This window comes from Pararge aegeria, chromosome 21, assembly GCF_905163445.1.
Source record: "Pararge aegeria chromosome 21, ilParAegt1.1, whole genome shotgun sequence".
NCBI classification, from domain to species: domain Eukaryota; kingdom Metazoa; phylum Arthropoda; class Insecta; order Lepidoptera; family Nymphalidae; genus Pararge; species Pararge aegeria.
The window spans coordinates 12174781-12197554 of NC_053200.1; the positions used below are offsets into that span (position 1 = coordinate 12174781).

The 22774-nt window shown below is 36.5% G+C and overlaps 2 protein-coding genes across 2 annotated transcripts in view; one reads left to right on the plus strand and one right to left on the minus strand.

Annotated features, from left to right (window-relative positions):
* Positions 1-22774, plus strand: part of LOC120633053 (guanine nucleotide exchange factor subunit Rich) — a 49541-nt gene that overhangs the window by 17450 nt on the left and 9317 nt on the right. Inside the window, exons 15-20 of the mRNA XM_039903135.1 lie at positions 16848-17088; positions 17400-17509; positions 18610-18837; positions 20149-20292; positions 21381-21495; positions 22530-22654. Of these exons, the coding sequence (XP_039759069.1) occupies positions 16848-17088; positions 17400-17509; positions 18610-18837; positions 20149-20292; positions 21381-21495; positions 22530-22654 (963 nt within the window). The remainder of the gene's footprint in view (positions 1-16847; positions 17089-17399; positions 17510-18609; positions 18838-20148; positions 20293-21380; positions 21496-22529; positions 22655-22774) is intronic.
* On the minus strand, positions 7332-8654 carry LOC120633056. The gene is made up of 3 exons (XM_039903140.1): positions 8625-8654; positions 8405-8470; positions 7332-7862 (listed from the first exon to the last, which is right to left on the minus strand). The coding sequence occupies exons 1-3, from the start codon at positions 8652-8654 to the stop codon at positions 7332-7334; spliced, it is 627 nt and encodes a 208-aa protein (XP_039759074.1).

Sequence of the window (22774 nt, forward strand, 5' to 3'; positions counted from 1 at the left end):
ACAACTAACTATATGTTAAAAATGAAGTTGATTGGTTACTTGGTTAGGGCGTAAAAGAAGGACAAACAAACACACTTTAGTTAGTAAGGATTGTCATTTTCCATTTTATTCTTGGAAATGTGTAAAACCTTTCAAAATTAATAAAAAAATTGGAAACAAAACACTATACAGCCATGATATATTATCATGATAAAAAAGAATAAAATAATTGTGATAAAATTAGTAGAGTTAATTCTGTCAGAGCTCGATCTGGGAAGTACTGCCGCCATGCTTGCTTATTTTTGCAGCCAAAAAGCATTGCTGTGATAGGCAAATGAGACTTAACACCTACGCCTCAGGTTGAAGGACACTTGGGACTGCGAAGCGATAATCGGTTTTCCACTTAAATCAGCTCATTAGCTTGGTCGGTCACTTATAACTATAAAAAACGTAACTGTTGATGTTATCTTATGATATGAAATAAAAAAACGTGTGTGTACTTATGTAAACGTGTTAGAAGTTATACTTCTTTGGCGTGGCAAGATGAAAATCTTTTCAAAATTTTATTTAAAAAAAACGACACTAACAATAGAGAAAAAGTATTTAATACAATGAAAGTTTTATTATAAAGCATTATCTAGTTAAATATAGTTTATTTATATATTACAAAAAAATATTTCTAAATAATTAAAGAAATGGACATAATAAACACGATTAAATTTGGAATACTAATAGACCTATTATCGGACAGCCTAATTTCACTTAAAATTTAGATTTTAGTACAATTGAATCAATTAAATCACCGGAATGAGCCCGTAAACCGTGACAATTGAAAGTCTATAATGTGAAACACTATAGCTAACTTCAGGGTATCGGTTTTTTGTGACGGTGCGCGCGCGCATCGTAAAAAATTACTCTAATTATTTTTCCCTAAAGCTCCAAAAGAAGTACAACTTCAAAAACAATTTCATTTGCTACGTTTCAAGCGTTTAAAATAAACATTACACAACATTTTAACTCATAATTGCGCTGGTTAATAAGGTACAGTTAGTTTGTATGTAATTGAGCCTATTTTCACGTACCACTTCCCCTATGAGTGATTTCAGTTTAACCTAATATTTTTTTACTAGAATATAATTGGCTGATAATTGTTATATAATCAGACATAATGTGGTGCGTTATCGCACGCAAGTTATATATTTATTAGTAATATTATACCTGTAATTTTCTATGATTATGTCATTAATATACAAGTCAATTAATTCTATATATAAAAACCTAGAACTAACGTTTGTTATACTGAAATAATCCGTTTAGTTGTTTGATTCTGAAGCAGATAGCTTATTGCCAATATTAAAATACCCAATGTCCTAATAACAATAATATCATCCAAACGGAACTGATTTTTTTTAGTTCCCTTCTGCGTAAAGGGTTTACTCAAAAGAAAACCACATTCTTAATGCTTGACGCGTAGTATCGTGCGTTTGACGGCCGGCTGGCGTAGTGGGCAGCTACCCTGATTTCTGAGTCCATTGCCGTGGGTTCGATTCCCACAACTTGAACATGTTTGTTTGATGAACATGAATGTGTTTCAGTGTCTGGGTGTTTATCTGTAAATTAAAATGTATTTATGTATATTATTTATAAAAATATTCATCAGTCATCTTAGTACCCATAACACAAGCTACGCTTACTTCGGGGCTAGATCTGTATGAATTTAAAACAAAAACATTGTCACTCACGCGCGTTTCAATAAAAGAACGCCGCGCGCCGAATAAAAAAGTAGGTTTTTTGCATCCCCGCTATTTTTCTTCGATACTTAATATTCGATATATATAATGTTTTTATGCAGAAAAATTAAGCGATTCAAGTTTTGGCAGCACACCGTCAGGTATTTTAATCACTGCTAAAGACATTTTTAACAAACTACTACCGGAAAAGTTATGAAAGTAATTGATGGTATTAGGACTGGCTTATTAATGTTAGCAGTAGATAAAGGCTTGTATTGATAGTTAGGTCTTAAAACTCTCATGTGAAACTATTCGACATAGAAGACACTAACACTAACACATATAAGACACTAACAACTTATCCTAACTTTAAAAACAAATTTCCCCTTTTTTTTTTCGGCTTTCGAAACCTTTTTAACAGATACATACTAAGGAATTCAAAATTGAATGACTCTAAATTCGAAAACTATGGGGTTTTCATACAGTATTTATTACTTTCACGCCTTTACGGGTACATTACTGAAATAAATATATATATATATAAATCCTCTCTGTTTAATACTGTAGGTCCGTTTAAATCATTCTAGCCGTTTCGGAGATTAGCCAAAAAAGACTGAAAGATCGACAGACAGATACAGATTTTTTGGATATATTTCTGTAGTATTTTTATATTTCTCAATATATTATTATAGACGTATTACGAAAGGTTCGGGAAGAAAAGAAAATCCATCTAGTTTTATAATAATTTATTTACAGTCACTTATGAACGTTAGGTACACTTCGTTGCTATGGATATACAGTCAGTCAGCTTACTTCTAATGACCTACGTGTATTTTTGCATTGTTAATCAATATGCAAGAACACACTAGCGCCGTGAGTAACTAAATAGGTTACCTATACACATAGAAGTATTTAAAGCGCAAAGCTTATATGTATTTATTATCTTCTTTTTCACAAAGGAAATCCCTTATTTGGCATAATATTTCATACTTATCAAATTTGGTTTAAAACTCGTAAATACAATTGATTCTAATCAGATGGGAGGGTGGGTATATTGCCTTGTACTAATCTTTATTGACAGTTATTCTAAGCAGGGATTCCTATTTGAAAAAAAGACTTAACTTACAAACTACTTACACTAAATCAGTGTTTGGTTTGTATGGTCACCTTTTGGCCATCCAAGGATATCGGGCCGGCTGTCCATCTGCGGACAATATTCCCCTTCTTACCGTAAGAGGTGCCAGTCAGAGACACCCAGGGTGCTGGATTTCCTATTGGCAAATAACTCCAAGGGTTGAATGGTTCATATATTGGGGCGGGTTCAATTGGTACTATCGGTGCCTCTAGTGGTTCGTAAATAGGAGTTGCTATTGGAGCGATATGGGCGACTGGTTCAAATACCGGTGCAGCGATTAGTGGCGCAGCGGCTGGCAGAGATACTGGATGCACGTTCGGTCGTGTTCGTTTAACTACGGCGTTGAAACCGTGGATGGAGTCGGCGACGTACTCGACGATGCGTATGTTGCCATCTGGTTCGACCAATGAGTAAGCTCCTCTGACAACATCACCGTCTCTCGTCTCCCATTGGGCCTTGTTGTCGCCAGTGTGTGGATCGTTTACAGCATAGTTGAATGAGTAGTTTGGATTCGGCTGTAATTCGACAACAAAAACTTTATTTATCTATCAAAGTTTACAAATACAAAGTACAAAATTTTTGAAAATATCAGATATTATTATAACCTTTAAATGTTTTAATATAATTACAGAAGCACAGAGGAATTAAACTTAATGTTTGGTAAATTATGCACTAGTTATTGCGTACTTCGCTCGCATGGACATTTTGAGATGAAATGTTTTTGAACTACCACTGTGAAAAAAAAATGACAATCTCGTATCCTGTGAAAAACATAAACACATCTATCCCACGGAAACCTTTCATTCAGGGTCAGAAAAACCCTTTGAGCTATTCCAGACAATATATTTTAAGTTTGTTGTGCGCTCTTCTTCGCTTTTGGAACCCTCGTAACTTTAGGTTTAAGTTGGCGAACGAAGTTATCACCATCCCCTTACAATTATGTAAACATATATGTATGAACGCTTCATAAATGCCTGTGATAGGCCTACATGAATAAATAATTTTAAAATTTGAATTTATGCCTATCTATGGTCTAAATTTCTTCCAGATGCGTTCAGCTTCAGCTGTGCTTGTTTGAGTAAGACACATCTTTCCAAGCTTTCCCATTTATAATATTTAAAAAGAAAACATATTTAGTCCAATTAGTAAGAACGAATTGACTAGAATTTTAAGTAACTGTTTAGTACCTATATCTAAAACCTAGCTAAAAACTTTACTGATGCAAAAATACTCACAATACTCCCAACTGTAGCGTATGTTTCGTAAAGAGCAGGCGGATTAGCTACCGCAGCTGCTATGAGACAGAATACCTGAAAAGTTAAACATTAAGACTTTAGACTTTACTACATTTGGCTTACAACACAATCCATAGGTGCTCTATACACCAGTAGAGATCTTTGTCTACCAATTATCTCGTCCTGTAACAAATTTATAGGACGAGGAAATAGTAGACATAATTATTTCGTGACGCACATGTTAGCTCTACTGGTTGGACAAGATTTACACTCCTTGTAGGATATGTTTAGCGTCAATATCTATTCGCAAAGACGTGTCATTTTGTTGAGAAAGATTGTAGTGACTGTATTGAAACTAACAAATTATTGGAGCTATTTGCTATAGGAACAGTCTTAGCCCAATATCGAGACGTAATGAGGCTGATGTTTTTTTTTATTCGACTACATGTAAACCTTTGACTGCAATCTCATCTGATAAGGGATGATGCAGTCTAAGATGGTAACGGGTTAACATGTTAGAGGGCTTGGGGGCTTTATGGTTGTTATATAAACTCATAACAATCAATCGGTAGGGTGATAACTAGCCACGGTCGAAGCCCCCCAAAATACAAACACGTAATTGTTATACTAGTAGCGCTTGCGATGAACCTTGTCTTCCCAGTCAAGATATTCAACAAATTGATATTTACCACCAAAATTGAGTTCATTTTACTGACGATGTACTCCAGTTAGCAATCGAAGTGCACTGTGCAATTGTCATCGCACACTAGTCCATTTATACTGCATTAATTATTCGACCTGGTCGCGCTCCGTTTTGTACTTTAGTTGCTTTTTTATATTGGCCATATACTGTGGTCCCAAGGTGCTCCCAAAAACAACACGTTCTTCAGTAATATTATACAAATTAGGTGCGTACCCGAACAACTGATGGAGTAGTCTAGACAATGTTAATAATACCTGTGTATAATTATGTTGTCAATTTAAATAATAACTGTACCCATACAGGCAATCCAGTAAAAAGGGCATGGATCTCTCCCACAGTGAGAAGGGGTTTAGTTCGTCCACCACGCTGGCCTAGTGCAGATTGGTGGACTCCTCACACTTTTGAGAACATTATAGAGAACTCTCCGGCATGCGGGTTTCATTCACCGTTGAAGCAAAGGATATTTTAATTACTTAAAACCAGTGGCGTGCACTTCATACATGAAAAAAAGCACTGCATAACCTTAATTTTTTTTTAAACTCATAAAGGGAAGGATTTTTTAATTTTATGCTATCTTCCTTCTTTATGCATACCCCGGTGAAAAACCCGGTGCACGCCACTGCTAAAAACGCACATAACTTAGAAAGGTTAGAAGTACGTGTTTGGATTCGAACTCGGCTCCCTGTAAGTTCTATCTCCTATCCACTGGGCTATTACCGTTTCACCTTTGTATAGTTACGCTAAAAATATAACCAAAAAACTAAACAATATGAACTAAGTGGTTACTCTTTTGTTAGTATATTAAAACTAAATCTAGTTCATATCAGCGTCATTTAATGAAATGATTACAATCTCATAAAGATTTGTGTTGATATTGTTGCCGTTTTGTTTTAGAAGTATAATCGTTATTTTTAGAATGTCAAAGTATACCGCATTAACTGTTATTAATAATAATGCTTTAAGCGATGGTAGTTTTATGGCTGTGTCCCCGCTCTCGCCTCGCGCAAGGGAGATAAATGACTAAATATTGTTGTTGGAAAACTATTGTTGTTGTTGTTGGCACTTCTCGGTAGCTAGATGGTTCTGCTGCTTCGGTTTAATGTGGTTTAGGGGTCTTCAACCTCTTTACATCTCCTTGAAGCGTGCCTTAATAATATTTTAGATTTTGTTTAGTTAACATCGCTATTTTTATTCAATTCAATTATTTTATTTGCATAATAAAACATGAAAATATTTTGTAGATATTTTAAGTCGTAATCTATGACATGCAAATCTTAGTTTTACACAAAAATATAAGTAGCAAATTCGAAAAATCATCGAATATACGTGACTATAAAAAGAAATGCCTATAATTTCACTCTATGGAATAATTATAATCATGGAAAGTCAATCGAAAATATCATATAAATTAAAATGTCACCAATACACACACGTCACAAATATCTTAGAACTCTCTTACCGAGTAATAATATTAATCAACCAACCAGCACGTAATTTTGCGTTGAATTTCAAAAATTGTAAATCTTAAATAGCTGTGGGCTAAAAACGTTTTCTCCAATTTATATTGAGTCTCTCTGACCCATATATCTCGTACAATTTGATTCTTATAACCCAGAAAACAAATACAAGTTCAAAAATCTATTAAAGTGCAATTTTATGTATTTTAAATAAATTGCTGAAGGATTGAACTGAATAAATTATACTCGTAGTTAGAGCATGAGAATTCCTAAAACTATCAAAAATATTGGATATATTTTCATAAAAACTAACTACTCGTAGTTAAGAAGGAGTCGTTTATTCTCGAAAATGATTCTTTTGTTTTAGCACTTAAACTAAAAGATCGTAACGTGCAGAATTTCTAAGCAATAATTCTCAAATATTAGTGTTACATAATATGATAGACCTATTAACTTATCTATAGTAGGTATTCATGGTTGCTTCAGAAATCCAGTTTTTAATATTACTGGGAATTTTAGTTTACTTTTGTGGGTCAACCAAATCAAGTTTTGCTAACATTTTCAAATATAAATATAACAATATTTGAAATAAGCAAATCTTAAGAATAACGTCTTAAGATTTGCTTATTTCATTAATATTCGTCTATTCTATACTTTGAATGGTTAAGGTTTTTTTTTAAATTCCATTACAAGCCCTTGAATGCAATCTCATTATAAAACCCGTACCACCAATCGGTTTCTACGTCGTATCGGCGGCACGACTTTGCTCTTAGGGTGGTAACTAGCCACGGCCGGCACAGCTCCTGACTAGACCAGAGAAAATTAAAAATTCCCAAATTGCCCTTCCTTTTTAAAACCACAGTGCTCACAGATGTGCAAGGCAAATCGTCAAAAATTTGGTTAAGGTTTAATAAAACAGTTGTTTTCGTTTTTCTTGTCACTATTATTCAAACAATAGTAACAAAATATTCCTTATAAATAATTAATCACATTCTACTCAATTAGTTACACTATTTAAAGTATTGGAAGACTAGAGAATTACGTACAACTAAGTTTATCTATAACTATATAAAGTATGGCAGCTGATTCTTATTAATCTAAATCAGGTTTTCTCTTGATGATGATTGTTTTGCCCACTAAGGAGATTGGCTTTGACCTCACTTTATACAGTTGTCCGTTCACATACTTTCTGGTCACGATTCTCGCCATGGGTGCTTGACGTCCAGGCCCGTTGAGGGGAACCCAGCCACCGAATGAATGCGTCTTAGGATCCCATGGAATACTGCGACCAGTCACTGTAACCTTTGGAAGGCCTTCCGGCAAAGCTTCGGTTCCAAACCCGTAATTCAGTGGGTCTATCGAAGGGTTAACAGGGGGTAGGGGTAGAGGTAAAGGGCCAAAAAGAGGCGAAGCTTCCGATAAACTTGCTGCCAATTTTTGGACAATTGCATTGAATCCGCTGCTGAAGTCGTCAGTAGCATACTCCACTACTCGTAAATTTCCATGTGGCTCCAACTGAGAAGGGTAGGCTGCATTCAGCTGGTCTTCTCTGTATCCAAACTGTTCTTTGTCTCCATTATAGGACGTATCAATTGCGTGGTTGTATGCGTAGCGTTGGTAAACCTGAAAAATTTACATACATTAGTTGCAGAATATTTGAAGAAACTTCTAAAACCGCCTCTCTCTGACTATCACATCTGCACGGCTAACTGCATGTTACCTCCCCGGGGAAAGGATAAAATGTTATCTTCTCCCACAGCTTTATCAGCCGTCCGAGCTTTGATGCACATTTGGATAATTTAATATCCAATTAATAAACGCGGGTAAACTTCTCCTATTCCCTGGTGCCGTGCTATGGGAGGTGGACACGTTGATTTTATCCCTTGTCAGAGGATATCATCGGGGGGATATAATTCTCGTCTCCTGCCTATGTTAGCCGTGCGTAGCCGTGCCATGTGATATCTCTACACGTTACCCTGTATTTTTTCTATAGCGATGGACGAGATAATGCGTAGACATAATTATTTCGTGGCACGCATGCTAGCCCTACTGGGATGCCTTTGTATTTTTAATTTTTGCGGGGTTCTCACAAACTTCATGTCAGTCCTTTGATTTTAATTATTGACTTTAATATGTATTTTCTACAATTAATCCTAGCAACTTACATCTTCTATAGCATTTTGTGTAGGCTTTCCCGAGATAGCCGCTGATAATGTTAAAAAGTAGAGGATCTGAAATATGACAAATACAATTAATTAATAAAGTTCATAACACAATATTATTTGAGAAACTCGTGAAATTATTTAACAATATTAAAATCGCGACCAATGGTCAGTTCTCAAATTGATAATTGTATCAATTTTTAATACATAATCAGATATTTACCGTTAGAATGTGATACATTTTAGCGTTCATCGTCGCCGGAGTAGAAAATGCACAATGATTGAAAGATTATTAAGCATCTACTTCTTATATGAATGAGTGTACACTACAGCTCGATACATCATCACTTGAAAAACCCGATTCACCTGTTAATGCGCGAGTTATTACATCCAACTTATTCATCTTAAATGCAGAAAAAATACAAACGCTTTCGTTACATAGTATTACATTTGTATTTATGTAACTTTTAATTGATACTAACTCACGTGCGTACATCATAACTCATAGCTTTGATTTAGATGCACGGAGCGTGGCGTGAAACGGAGCCGTAACTTCAATCTTTTTCAGTATGCAGTCTGTGGTCCAGGAGCCGTAATGCCAAACATAGCTGTGATGTAATAATAAAATAATACATATTTTATACCAAGCGCAACGGAAATTCATCCTATAACAATCATTCCCAACAAACCTTTAACTTAGGCCTAAATTGTTTCGGTACTAAAAGCTGGGGGTAAAGAAACAATTTCCAATTACCACATATTGTGAGAGATTGCTTTATTCGTGCCTCTGCCTATACATTACTTAACAGTGTTTATATTATGTAATAAATAAACAAAACTTCAATAAAATAATTTATTTACAAGTTACATTGCCTCTTTAAATAGCACCTATTTTGGAGATAAAATTTCGTAGTCCGATAAAAATTTCCAGGTGTTTGCTCACATAGCGGCATATTTTCTTTTCAGATCTATTTAATTAGGACGACGTTTATTTGCTTCTAATGACCTTGACCAATGCCGGCATATCCTTTATAATCCTTTACGTCGTACAGGCCCAGTCCTTTGTCTCCTAATAGTCCTTTTCCTATAAGACCTAAATCATAGCCTCCATACAGAGGAGCTAGTGGTAAAACCGGGGCTTTTATTTCAGGATAACCTCCATACAGACGTTCCGATAAAAGGGGATCTTTTATTGCAGAATAACCTCCATAAAGACGGGGTTCTGGTAAAATGGGACTTTTTATTGAAGGATAACCTCCATATAGACGGGGCTCAGCTAAAAGGGGACTTTTTAATGCAGGATAAGATGGATATAACGGTGCAGACAACCAGGGTTGCTTAACAATTGGACCTAGATAAGGTTCAGCGTATATGGGAGACTTATATCCTTGTATTATCGGTTCCTTTAGGATAGAAGCGGGGTTATAAATTGATTCTTTATAAATTGGAAGATAGGGTTCCTTTATGATCGGATAGGGGACGATAGGCTCTTTTATAATAGGAATGGGAATTATTGGCTCCTTAATAACTTCTTTTATAACTGAAGGCTCCGGTGATTTGTAGAGTGTCGAGTAAGACGATGCGTGACCACCAAGATAAGGTCCATTGAGAAGTGGAGCACTAGCTAGTTTCTCTAGTCCAGCGACCGGTCCAATTGAAATGGGCGCTTCGGATTTGTACCCTATAATCGGTAGTGGCGCCTTGTATATCGGTGTTGAAACTGGGTGCAGGTTAGGTCCAATGCGCTTAACCACAGCGTTGAAACCGGTCTTATCATCAGCTCTGTACTCCACGACGCGCAAGCTACCATCAGGTTCCACCAAGGAATATGCGCCTGTTTCAAAAAATATGTAATAAAATAACACCATTAGCTAAAAATATTTAAAAAGAAGAATAAGGGATGTGCAGAATGAGAACGGAGTCATGGCCAGTACAATTTTCGTGCGTAGCCGTTGCGTCGCGACAATATTATGAAGCAATACGCGACAATGTGAATAAAAGACTGTAGAGGAGACTTCAAGCGCTGCCGTACACTTTTATAGTATCGAGTATTGTCGAGAGAGTCGCGGCGCGCGTCTGTCGCGTCGGCTGCTAGAGGCGCACAGAACCTTTAGTTTTAATACTCATACCTGTTACGACATCACCATCACGTTTCTCCCATTGTGCTTTATTATCACCGGTGTGAGGGTCCCGTACGGCGTATTCAAAAGCGTATCTGGGATATGCCTGCAATGTACAATGCCAAGTTAGTTTTCGTTGTTACCTTCAGATTTAGCATAGGTATAATAGGTAGTTACATAGTAATCAACAGACGCATGGCCCGGTGCGTAAACTTCGGTGCCATATAACCCGTCAGCTTTGGAAGACGCTGACAGCGCAAGGAGGCATGTTATCTGCAACAACACGTTATGACGTCATCCAATGCATAGTTTATATTTATCTAGTTCCTGATGCTAACTCGGTTGTACATTACTAAAGTCGTGCCATCCCTCTCGAACATTTCGACAGAAGATATTGAAGACAAGGATGGCGCTATTTAACCTGTCAATTTCGTTTCGCCTAAAGCTGCCCGACAATTTGAATATTGACAATAATTTTAACCAATAAGTACGAAAACTCTTCAATATGCCCCGCGTGCAGGCCTTGCCAATATCTATGCATAATATTGTTAATAACATTGACGTGTGTGCGGGCAGCCTAAGTACAATCGTATTAGCACAAGTGTTTTCGTTTAAAAAACTTCACACAAACCGCGGCAAGGCACTTCATTTTTTTTATTGGGGGACCCCGCCTGGCCTGTGGGGTGTCAAAAATGTACTGAATTATAATGAGCTACCCAACCAATTTATAGGTTTGTTTAAGACCTTCGAATCCCGTTGAACGGATGTTTTAGTTTTTCACGCGCGACCACCGACGTCTGTAATATCGAATACCTCGTGCTTGCATCAGGCTTCCTCATTTTCATAGAACCTTCAATAGGTGAAAACGAATAAATAATGCGTCCGAATTAGCTTGTCCGATTTAGGCGCCAATATTTGTCTTGTCCGACATCCACTGCATAACATTTATATTCAGGCAATTAAGTATCTTTCTGTTTATAACCTTTAGATATTTTTCTATTAGGTAATGGAGGTTTGGTGGGAGGGTTCGGCCGTGGTTAGTTACCACCCTACCGATAACACGCAAAAACATGACGTATGCGGCGTTACCTCGCTCTGAGGCGTTCCATTCAAGGCTTGAAGTGCAAGCGAGAGCGCGGAACGAGCGACAAAGAGGCACAGTCGGCCTCCGCGTTCGACATCTGTCTCTCTCCTACTTGAGTGAGCGATGCGTCCGCGTGGACAGCTTCTATACAATAATACATTTACATGTTTTCGGCAAGGATGAAGTGCAGTGAAAAGTGAATGTGGTGTCAATTGTTTATAGCAACGATAATATCTATCAAACAAATAAAATTAAAATTTTCTTTTGAAAAATGCAACCATTCCATCAGTATTTTTTTACGACGTTGTCACGTTCAACTATCGCCAGTAAGCTGACTTTACAGACAACAATTTTTTTTTAATAGTATTAATTGACGTACCAAGCAGATGTCCCACATGATGGCAAGTAGAAAGCCATCCTACATCAGAGCAACACTTCGCAGGGCATGTTAGGAACACTTCCTGCAACGCGCTGTCTTGTGTCCATCAACCTGAGGCGTAGGTGTTAAGCCACATGTGCCTGTAATTACACCGGCAACCACGCCCTTCAGACCGGAACACAGATATTACATCAATGCTGCTTTGCGGCAGAAATTAATAATCACTGAATGAGGGTTCTGTATCTTCTTAATTCTTTGGTCGTAACCTAACGTATCTATTTCAGATGCCAACATTCCCAACTCCTAATTTAGACATATGAATAACAATTAATAATAAGATGCAATGATGCGTGTCGAATCTGACGCAACGTATGCATATTCGTAAGTGAATATTCTGACGTTTTGCTCTAATTACGCCTGCGAGTAGCGTGTGCGTCGGGTAGGACGCGAATCGACGGTACACAAAATAAAGTATTAGCACGCGACGGATGCAAGGCAAATAATGACGGCGTGTTATATGTATTTTATATAACTACTAGCGTGTTATACAAACGTCCTTTGCTCTTGAATTTGCCACTTGTGACCTTTTCGAACTGCAGCGTGTCGTATTTTTATATCTTTTATTGATCATAAAACAGAACCGAAACACAATGCGCCATTGTAAGAAACAGTTTATGCAAGGGTAGCGAGTTCGCAAATAGTAACGACTATTGTACAACGAATAATATGAAAGAAGAATATTACGAAGTTAAGGTCAAAATTACCTTTATTCAAGTAGATGGGATTTATAATGCGTACATCTCATGATATCTGTACACGGCAGTGAGATGATGGCGATAACCATATTCGTAAACTAAAAACTAAAGCTACAAATCAAATTGGATGCAGAAATTATAGCCGGATTTTAACGGACCCCTAATATTAATTAATAAAATACATCATCATCATCTAACATAGCCTATAAAATTCCACAGCTGGACAAGAGGCTAGCAGTATAGAGGACGCTGCTGCAGTTTCTAGTTTATATTTCTTTAGTCGCCTCGTACGACATCCGCGGGTAGAGTAGGAATGGTGACAACCGAGTATTCTGATCTGCCGTCACGACAAGGCCTTTATATATAATAAATAATAAAATAATAAATTTACTACGACAATACAAACATCGCCATCTAGCCACAAACTAAGCGTAGCTTGTGTTTATTTATTTATTTATTTATCAATATCCTTAGTATACTTACAGCTAGCCAAAACGTATACTAAGTCATTTACAGATGTACATTACACAAATATTAGTTCATTTGTCTGAATATAATTTAGGAACTTAGCTAAACTTATATTAAATATATCAATTTGTGTTATGGGTACTAAGGTAGCTGTTGAATATTTTTATGAATATAATACACATAAATACTTATAAAATACAGATTCATCAATAACTATAAATCAGAAACACCCAGACACTGAAAAACAATCATGTTCATCACACAAACATTTTCCAGTTGTGGGAATCGAACCCACGGCTTAGGACTCAGTAATAAATATTAAAAAAAGGAATTTAAAAAATCCAATGTTTTATGTTTCATAAAAACAAATCATTATCATTTTAAACTATAGCCGTCCACTGCTGGACATAGATACAATTACGTAATGTATATTAATGTTTAGGGTCGTGGCGTGCACAGGGTTTCCTACAAGGGTAGTTATAAAGCGGGTCGATGGCAAAAAATTGCAATAATCTTCCTCCCAGACGAGTTATAGAAGCATTTTAGGGTAGGGTATGTATAGCTTGATGTGCACGCCACTGGTTATGGCGTTATTTGATGGGCAACTTTCCACAGTGGCTTGCTAAATTTGGTGTCAACTAAGGTACAGAAAGGCTGTTATCACTTTGTTTTTATCTTAAATTATTGATCAACAATACGCTTAGTTGATGGTGATTGGATTTTGTGTGAGACGGATGTTAATCGATCACCCGACATTTTCTCTTCGGTTAAAGTTACTTAAGCAGCTGATAAAGACCTATTTTGCAAGGACATCTTCACTCCACGGTATTAAGCCGCATGTGTTTAGCAACTCCTTGCGACTCGCATGATATCGTCTTTCCACTTTAGTGGGGGTTACGAACAATGCGCTTCCACCGCGGTGAAGCCACAGTGTGTTTGCTTCCACGATCTACAAAATATAATGTTTGCAATAGACTGTCACCCGATTAAATTGTTCCTATCTGAAAGTATTATTATTAATTTCTACTATAGCAGAAGAAGAATAATTCGAAGGTAGACCAAATTTATTTAAACGTCGGCTGAAAATGCACACATTATATTAATATTACCCTTTTTATCAGCTTCTTTGAATTAGTGATATACGACGGCCGATTGGCGCAGTGGGCAGCAACCCTGCTTTCTGCCAAGGCTGTGGGTTCGATTCCCACAACTGGAATGTATTTTTGTGATGAACATGAATATTTTCCAGTGTTTGGGTGTCTATCTGTATATTATAAATATTTATATAAATTATAAAAATATTCATCAGTCATCTTAGTACCCATAACACAAGCTACGCTTACTTTGGGGCTGCATGGCGATGTGTGTATTGTCGTATTATATTATTGTTATTTTTATACAGATATCGCTAACTTATATTATGACTTGATTATTCCCAGCCCACGATTTTATAGCTAAATAGCTTTTTGATTAACAAAGTTTCACTAACTATCTTCTGATAACCATAGCAGGCGAATCAGGATAAGTTTAAAAATAATTTATACACAAAACTGCAACTTATCTATTAAAAGGAAATAAAAGAAGCATTTGTGTTTGTTGTGTGAGTCCAGTAACCAGTTTGATTTATATTCTGCGTACAAACGGATTACCGAAATATCGATAGACATTATATCTCTTTCAATCATGAACAAGATACAGACCGTCTTACGATGCTATTAGCACAAATTATTTGCTCATATTCTCTGTAATCGCCAACAAGATTGCTACTGTTTGCCGGATACAAATAATTTTGCAATAAAACTTTGATTTACTTTGAGAAACCTGAGTTATGAGTTATAGCTTGTTGTTAATTGTAAATACGTTTTATTATAAAATTTTTAGCTTTATTGTTAGACAGTTTTTACAAGTATGTTTACTACATTGTTAATTTCGTAGTCCAGTGAGACGATTTGATCAACTTTAATTTATAAATAAATGAATGAAACGCTTACTAAATCCGCGGTATTTTTCAAGACTGTGGAATTCATATCCGATTAAAATTTTGTATACAGTACAACTAAATGTATTCTACAAAAGAAAAAGAGCCTTTTGAAAAAGATATATACAATAAAAACTTAAAAGATTAGATTTAATTATTCAGGAGTAGGTATAAGTTTATTAAAAATAGAAAACACCATTGATATATTTTTATTTATTATTAAATTAGATTCTTGCCATGACATATCCTCTTGTAACAAAGGTTGCCTGTAAGGGATTGCTTGCAGCAACAGGGCCGCCTTTGCATGCTTGTAAAATTCTTACTGTCTCTTTTCCTTTATGTTTTTCCTGCAGTAAAGAGTTTCTTCTTCTTTTTCTTCTCAATTTTTAATTCGTTACTTGTTGTCATAACCACATTACTAGGTTTTTCTACAATATTAGGTATAACATCCAGGGGCTGTCTAACGTGTTTCATAAATCTGTAATAGTTATTGTACTTGAATATGACGGCAGCAGCTTTCTCTGTGCTACTGCTACCTTCCATTGCGATCTCCACCCCTCAGTGGTGATAAGAAAAACGATCCCGTTGGGAGAAGCGCTTAGTCCAGTAGCAGCTCAGCAGCAGTGGACTGTTATTGGATAATAATGATCTATCACCGCTTCTAATACAATAGGTATTAGAAGCGGTGATAGCCCAGTGGGTAGGACTTCGACTTAAATTTCGGAGGGCCGAGTTCGAATCCCAGCAAGCATCTCTAATTTTCTAAGTTATGTAATTAAAATATAACTCGCTTCAACGGTAGAGGAAAACATCGTGAGGAAACCAGCATGCCTGAGAGTTATCCATGATGTTCTAAGTGAGTGGGGTCCACCAATCCGCACTGGGCCTGCGTGGTGGACTACGGCCTTAAAGCCTTCTCTATGTGGGCCGGTAATGGGTTTATATGATGACGATGATTATTGGAAATCTGCCCGAGATGTCAAATTTATAAATCTGTTCAAATTTATTAGTTGAATGTCAAACAGCACGGCTAGTATGGGCAGGAGACAATTTTCTCCTCGGGGAAAGGATAAAAATGTATCTTCTCCCACAGCTTTATCAACTCTCCGAGCACTGGCGCACAAGTGGAAATAATATCCAAATAATATATGTGTAATTGTCAACGGGGGTGAAGTTGTCCTATTCCAGTTTCCGTGGTTTATTGTTAATTGTTTATAAATTGCTACATGCACATACATAAGAGACATGACGCCCCGCCGGGGCATGGCAATAAAATTTATCGAAATTATTTTTATTTCTTTACTTAATTTAAATTTTATATCCAAATTAAAATTATTATTACAATTGATTTAAATATTAAAATATGTTAACTTAGAACTAAAGGAAAAAAGCAAAAATCAAAATATTAGAATTTGTCAACTTAAAACATAAGAATAATTTCGATTTACAATAATTATAGAATTAAGATTTAATGTCATACAAATAATTGATAATAAATATAATTAAGATATCATGTTTTGAGTGTTTAGCGTGTTTTAGCAGGTGGATCCCATTTCAAGGGATATATATAACCGAGGGATATATTCTTTTGTCTGCCCTGCAGGGCCCTACAATAAAAACTCTAGGCAATAATACTGATTTTTATTTCATCTCTTTTCCCAGGCGTACAGCTGTCTACCAGCAACGGTGCTGGCATCTTGCGTGGAAAGCGTATGGTCCGGCAGCGGTACTGGAGCCCAAACGCAGTTGTCACGAGCCTTATGGCTATGGTGTGGAATTCTAGGCGCGAGGGTCTGGCTGCCATTAATATCGCGTGAAGCAACCCGCCGGACCGATCCTTCAAGGCATACTTTCATGGCTAAAAGGATCATGCTACCTTTCCATCTCGACATATATCCACTGAGTAAGTTCGCAAGATAATTAGAACCACTGAATTGCAAAATACATTTTCTTCGTATCGATGTTAAGAACTGGTTGCGATAGTTCGAAACTCTATACTACTTTATTCAAATAGAATTAATTTAATCACATTCGCTTATGAAACATTTATACATAATTTATTGTATTATTGTGTGGTTACAAACGCGCCCTGTTTTGCCGTAACCGTATATGTAGATTGCGCTACACCGAATACGGTGTCAGAACGAGCGTTCGAGATTTGTAACATAGTAGGCTTTTATTTAGCTCCTTAATGTTATTTCTTTTTAATTTCAGCCATTCTTTTCGACGACGCAATCCTTCTAGGAGTAGAGAACGACACAACTTTATATGCATCCGATTCAAACTCAGTCTTCTCGCTGCCGTTTTGCGTGATAAATAGAACGGTGAGTGGAAATGTAACAAGATTAATATTTAATACTACTGAACACATTGGGTGCTGATTCCAGAAAGAAATCATCATGATCATCTTTATCTCAACGACAGACGTCTACTGCTTGACGTAGGTCTTTTACTAGAGGTTAGAGAGAGAGAGAGAGAGAGAGAGTTAGACTAGGGTTCTCGCTAACTTGTTTTTGTGCCGCCCGGTGGAGTGTCTACAAACACTGCGCTTAAATGTGCGCCACTCCAACACCAAGGGACCCCAACTTTTATCCGTTCTTAAAACTATGTGCCCATTGTCACTTCAGTTTCGTTACTCGTTGGGTTGGGATAATTGTTGTTCTCCTGCAGATATCCTCATTTCTGATTTAATAATAATCTTCATTTAAAGACCTTAAAAGAAAATAAAAAAAAAATATTTATATTCAATTATATTAAAATTGCATTAGTTAAAAACAGGCAAGGATACGAGCTAATATAACTAAATATAGCAGTCAAACTATATAGGTTGTGGGAGCACTACTCATAGTTTAAAACATTTAAAAATAACATTGTATAAATTTCTTTAAGCCAGCCTACTTAAACGAGCCACTTTTTATTACTAAAAGCTGTTATTAGTTTTAAGCTGCTAGTTTTGTATCACACTTACTAGATATTACCACATCTCTATGTACATTTTTAATTTCTCATGAAATGAAACTGCTCTTTTGAGAATAAATGTCTTTAAAACTAAGAATAGCGCCACCACACACATAACTATAAAAATCATTCATTCTATCATTCTATTTTCTATTTTTTATCATTCTATTTTCTATTTTCATGTTTATTGTAGCTTTTTTTTTTTTTTTTTTCTCGCCTGTTTATGTTTTGTTGTTTGCACTGACCCACTTTCATGTTTTTTAGTACTTTCACCAGGATTGCTTTTGTAATAAGACCGCCTTTGCACACAACTGTATTTATCTTATATATATATTTCTTGTGTGCGTGTGTATGTCACTATTATATTTTTCTGTGTGTGTTTCTCGTATTGTTTCTAAGTTTGTGCAATAAAGTATTCTAAATAAATAAATAAATGTAACAAAATGTTTTAATTTATCTTCCGCAGAGTCAAGTATATCTACACCAAATACTTCGTCAACTATTACGTCGTAACCTCGGCTATCACGCTTGGGAGATCGCTAGATCGTGTTCCCAGCTGCCATACTTTCCGCATTCTTTGGAGCTGCTGTTACATGAAGTCTTGGAGGAAGAGGCCACGAGTAAGGAGCCTATTCCGGACGCACAGTTACCAAGTGTTATAGAATTCGTGCACGAGTTTCCTGTTTATTTACAGGTAAGTGTTTCAGTATTCATTTGCTATAACTTAAAATGTTATATCAACTGAATTGTGATATAATAATGGTCCAAGTTTTACTACAAGTTAGCCCTTGACTGCAATCTCACCTGGTGGTAAGTGATGATGCAGTCTAAGATGGTAGCGGGCTAACCTGCTAGGGAGTATTGTAGTCATACATCCAATCGCCTTCTAAGCGATATCGCCCTGGAACACTAAATCGCTTAGCGGCACGTCTATGTCGGTATGGTGACAGACCAGACCGGAGAAAATTCGAAAATTATTGTACGGGAGCTATGGTGATACGCTCGACCGTAACAATAGGAAGATCTTCCTCCGACTGGGTGATCATGCTCGGGGACCGAGGTCCAAACATTCATTTTTGGAAGTTGTATATATAGGCATTCTTCGTGAACACTTCGCTAGCGCGATGTTGGATTTTAGTAGCGCCATCTAGTTATGTAATGTGGAGACCGCCACATTATAATTACCAAATTGCCCATGCCTTGAATCGAACCCGGGACCACCTACTTAAATTCAAAGCGCTCACAGTTGCGCCAGGGAGATCGTCCAAATACATAACATTGCTGGTAATAATAAGTCAAGATAATGCGATTACAATCCGTGGCGCCTTAACTTCATTTCTTCCTTTAACGTCACAGTGTATTGAATTGTGTTTAAATTAAAATCCATATTTTTACAGCGTTGTTAGTTTTATTAGTAGTCAAAAATAAGAGACAGCCCTACTACCTACCTACCTACATGCACTATTAAAATCAAGTGACTCAGCTGTCACTATATTAGGTACGCGTCGCGTAGTATAGGTACTATGCGCGTGTCGGTGTTTTATCTTCAATAGGGTTGTCATATGCATGGGCCCGGGGAAGTACTACCTACCGTATTTCTGCCGCTAAGCATTTTAAGGCGTTGTCCCAATGCTGTGTTCCGGTCTGAGGGGCGTGGTTGCCGGCGTAATTGCGGGTGCATGGGGTTTTATCTCCCCTCCTCCGCCTCACGTTGATGGACGCGGGGACCACACTTTGCAGGATGTGTTTCTTGCATGCCCTGCGAAGTGTTGGTCTGTTAATAGGCGATGGTTTTCCACTTACCATCAAGTGAGCTATATGCTTGGTCCATCAATTAATCAAAATTTAAAAAAAAAAAAAAACAACAATTATTTGTACCATATGATAACTACACAGCTATAACGCATTAGATCATGGATGGTCAAAGCCCGAAATGCTAGGAGAGAAGAAGCATGTCTTGAGTAGTTATATCGTGAGGTAGTATATATCCTAAGACTATTTGCAGACAGTAGTCCAGTGTGCGCGTAAAACTGAGATAGCTCTATGGGCGTATCTGTTCTCCGCGGCCGGCAAACCTAAGGAATTGTTTCAAGAATGCCTCCATCGGAAGATGCTCGACACAGCGGCATCTTATCTCATAATTTTACAGGTAAATAATGCAGAATATTCTTTACCATCTTTGTAACAGATTAAATAAGGTTAGGTTAGGTTTGCTATTATTTAAGTATGCTCTCAAAAGAAAAACATATGATATTATATTTTAAATATGATTCTTATATTATAGATTGATATCTATGATTTTTATAAACGTTTTTTTACAGCTTACTAAGGTTAAAAGTATAATTGAGTACATTCTTTGGGCGGGCTGATAAAAGTTGAACTCAAGTTTCCCATAATTTAGCTTTCCTTAACTTAATTTAGTCTCTTATGCTATTTTGAAAATATTTTGCTCTGTTACCGATGTTTAACAAGAGTGTATCCAACATTTTAAACTGATTTAATTTCAATTGAAAATTCAGTTATTTCAAGAACATACTCTATAAGCACCTTTTAAAGCGTCAAGCCTTTTTTTGTTTTTCTTTTTAGTTTTCCTAATCCTAAGGTTGCCTGGCAGAGATCGCTTCTTAGCAACAAGGCCGCTTTTTGTATCCTACTACATTCTTGAAGTTTGTTCTCTTTTTTTGTTTCTGTACTTGATGTGGTGTACAAATAAAGAGTATAAATAATAAATAAATAATATTAAATATGTCTGATATATTAAGTCAATTATTTCTTCAAAAATTAACCGTGTGTGTACTTATGAACACGCGTTAGAAGTTATACTTCTTGGGCGTACAAAAATAAAACTTTTGAAAAATTATCCTACGTTTGTAGAAAAAACGACACTAACAATAGAAAAAAGGTATTTAATACATTGAAAGTTTTATTAAAAAGCATTATCTAGTTATCTCATTATCGGACAACCAAGTTTAACTCTACATTAAAATTTGAAATTTTAGTACAATTAAATCACCGGAATGAGCCCGCAGACTTTGACAATAGAAAGTGTACACTGCCAAACCTTATAACTAACTTCAGAGTGTCGGTTTTTTGTGACGTTGTGCTCGGGCATCATAAAAATTTACTCTCATCATTTCTCCCTAACGCGCCAAAAGAAGTATAACTTCAAAAAGAAGCCGAGAAGAAACTCAGTCGCTCTGTTCCAACATCAACAAAAAATTGTGTTTTTTTATGTAGAATTTAGAAAGTTCAACGGTAAGCAGACAGCTGGCGACACAGTTATTAGATACAGCACTACAGCAAGAACGCTGGGACCTGGCTAGAGATCTGGTACGCTTCTTAAGAGCTATTGGTAAGTCTTTAAAGCTTTGTAATTAATAAAAAAGTCGAAGTAACCTGTGTCTGTCTCGTAGATGCAACTGTCCTTCGCAAAATTTAGCAAAGATTGTTTTACTGTGACTTAAGAAACAAAGTCTTCTTATATCCCCCGGGTACATTACCACGGGATCTTTTCCGCGCGAAAAGGGATTCTACGTCCGTCTCCTGTACAGCACCACGCGATAATTATATCTTCCCATTACTCGTATTTTTTCTTCAGGAATTGACAAGATAATGGGTAGACAAAACTCTTTCGCGGCGCGCATCCTAGCATTACAGGATGTAAGATGTCTCTGTGCACATCTCACTAAGATCGGTGCCGTGATTGAGATGAACATTGGTAACATACAAAAAATTCAAAAAAAAAACATACAGAAACCTGAATACATACATTTGGTTATCATTATCATATCAACCCATTACCGGCCCACTACAGGGCACGGGTACCACAATGACAAGGGGTTAAGGCCATAGGCGCTAACGTTGGCCCAGTGTAGATTGGTGGACTCCGCACGCCCTTTTCCTTCACTGTCGAAGCAAGTGATATTATAATTGCTTAAAAGGCACATGACTTTTAGAAAAGTTGGAAACGTGTGCTGGGATTCGAACTCGCCACCCCAAAAGTGACGTCGAAGTCCTAGCCTGGTATAAATAATTATAAATATCGTACGACAATACACACATCGTCGTCTAGCCCCAAAGTAAGCGCAGCTTGTGTTATGGGTACTAAGATGACTGATATAACCAATTATTCTTATTATCTAATCAATATTTCAGTTTTTTATTTTAGTGTAGAGATCATTTTGAAAGTATAAAAAAAAAAATTAAGCATACATTCATAAAGAATATCTTTTTTATTCTGTTTGTTTTTAATTATTTCATGTTTGTTAATCTTCTATTTTTAAAGCACATTTTACACGAAAATGTAATGAAAAGATTGTTGAATAATAATAAGTAAATATTTGTGAAATTGATTCTTGTTCTTTAAATCCGTTATTTTTATTATAGATCCCAACGATGTGGATTCACCTAGAAATTCAGTGAACGTCCAACAGAAGTACGGACAAGTTGTACAGTCTCAAACTGTTAGCCCGAACGCAGAGGATTTGTCCGTCATTCTTGGAAGTATGCAGGTAACTGTTTTTTTTCCCTAGGTAGTCATGCAAGATATTTTTTCCGACGACAATTTCAAGTTCAGCTTTACGCACCCTTAGTACATTCTTTCGAGATCCGTATCTCTTGAATCTGGATAA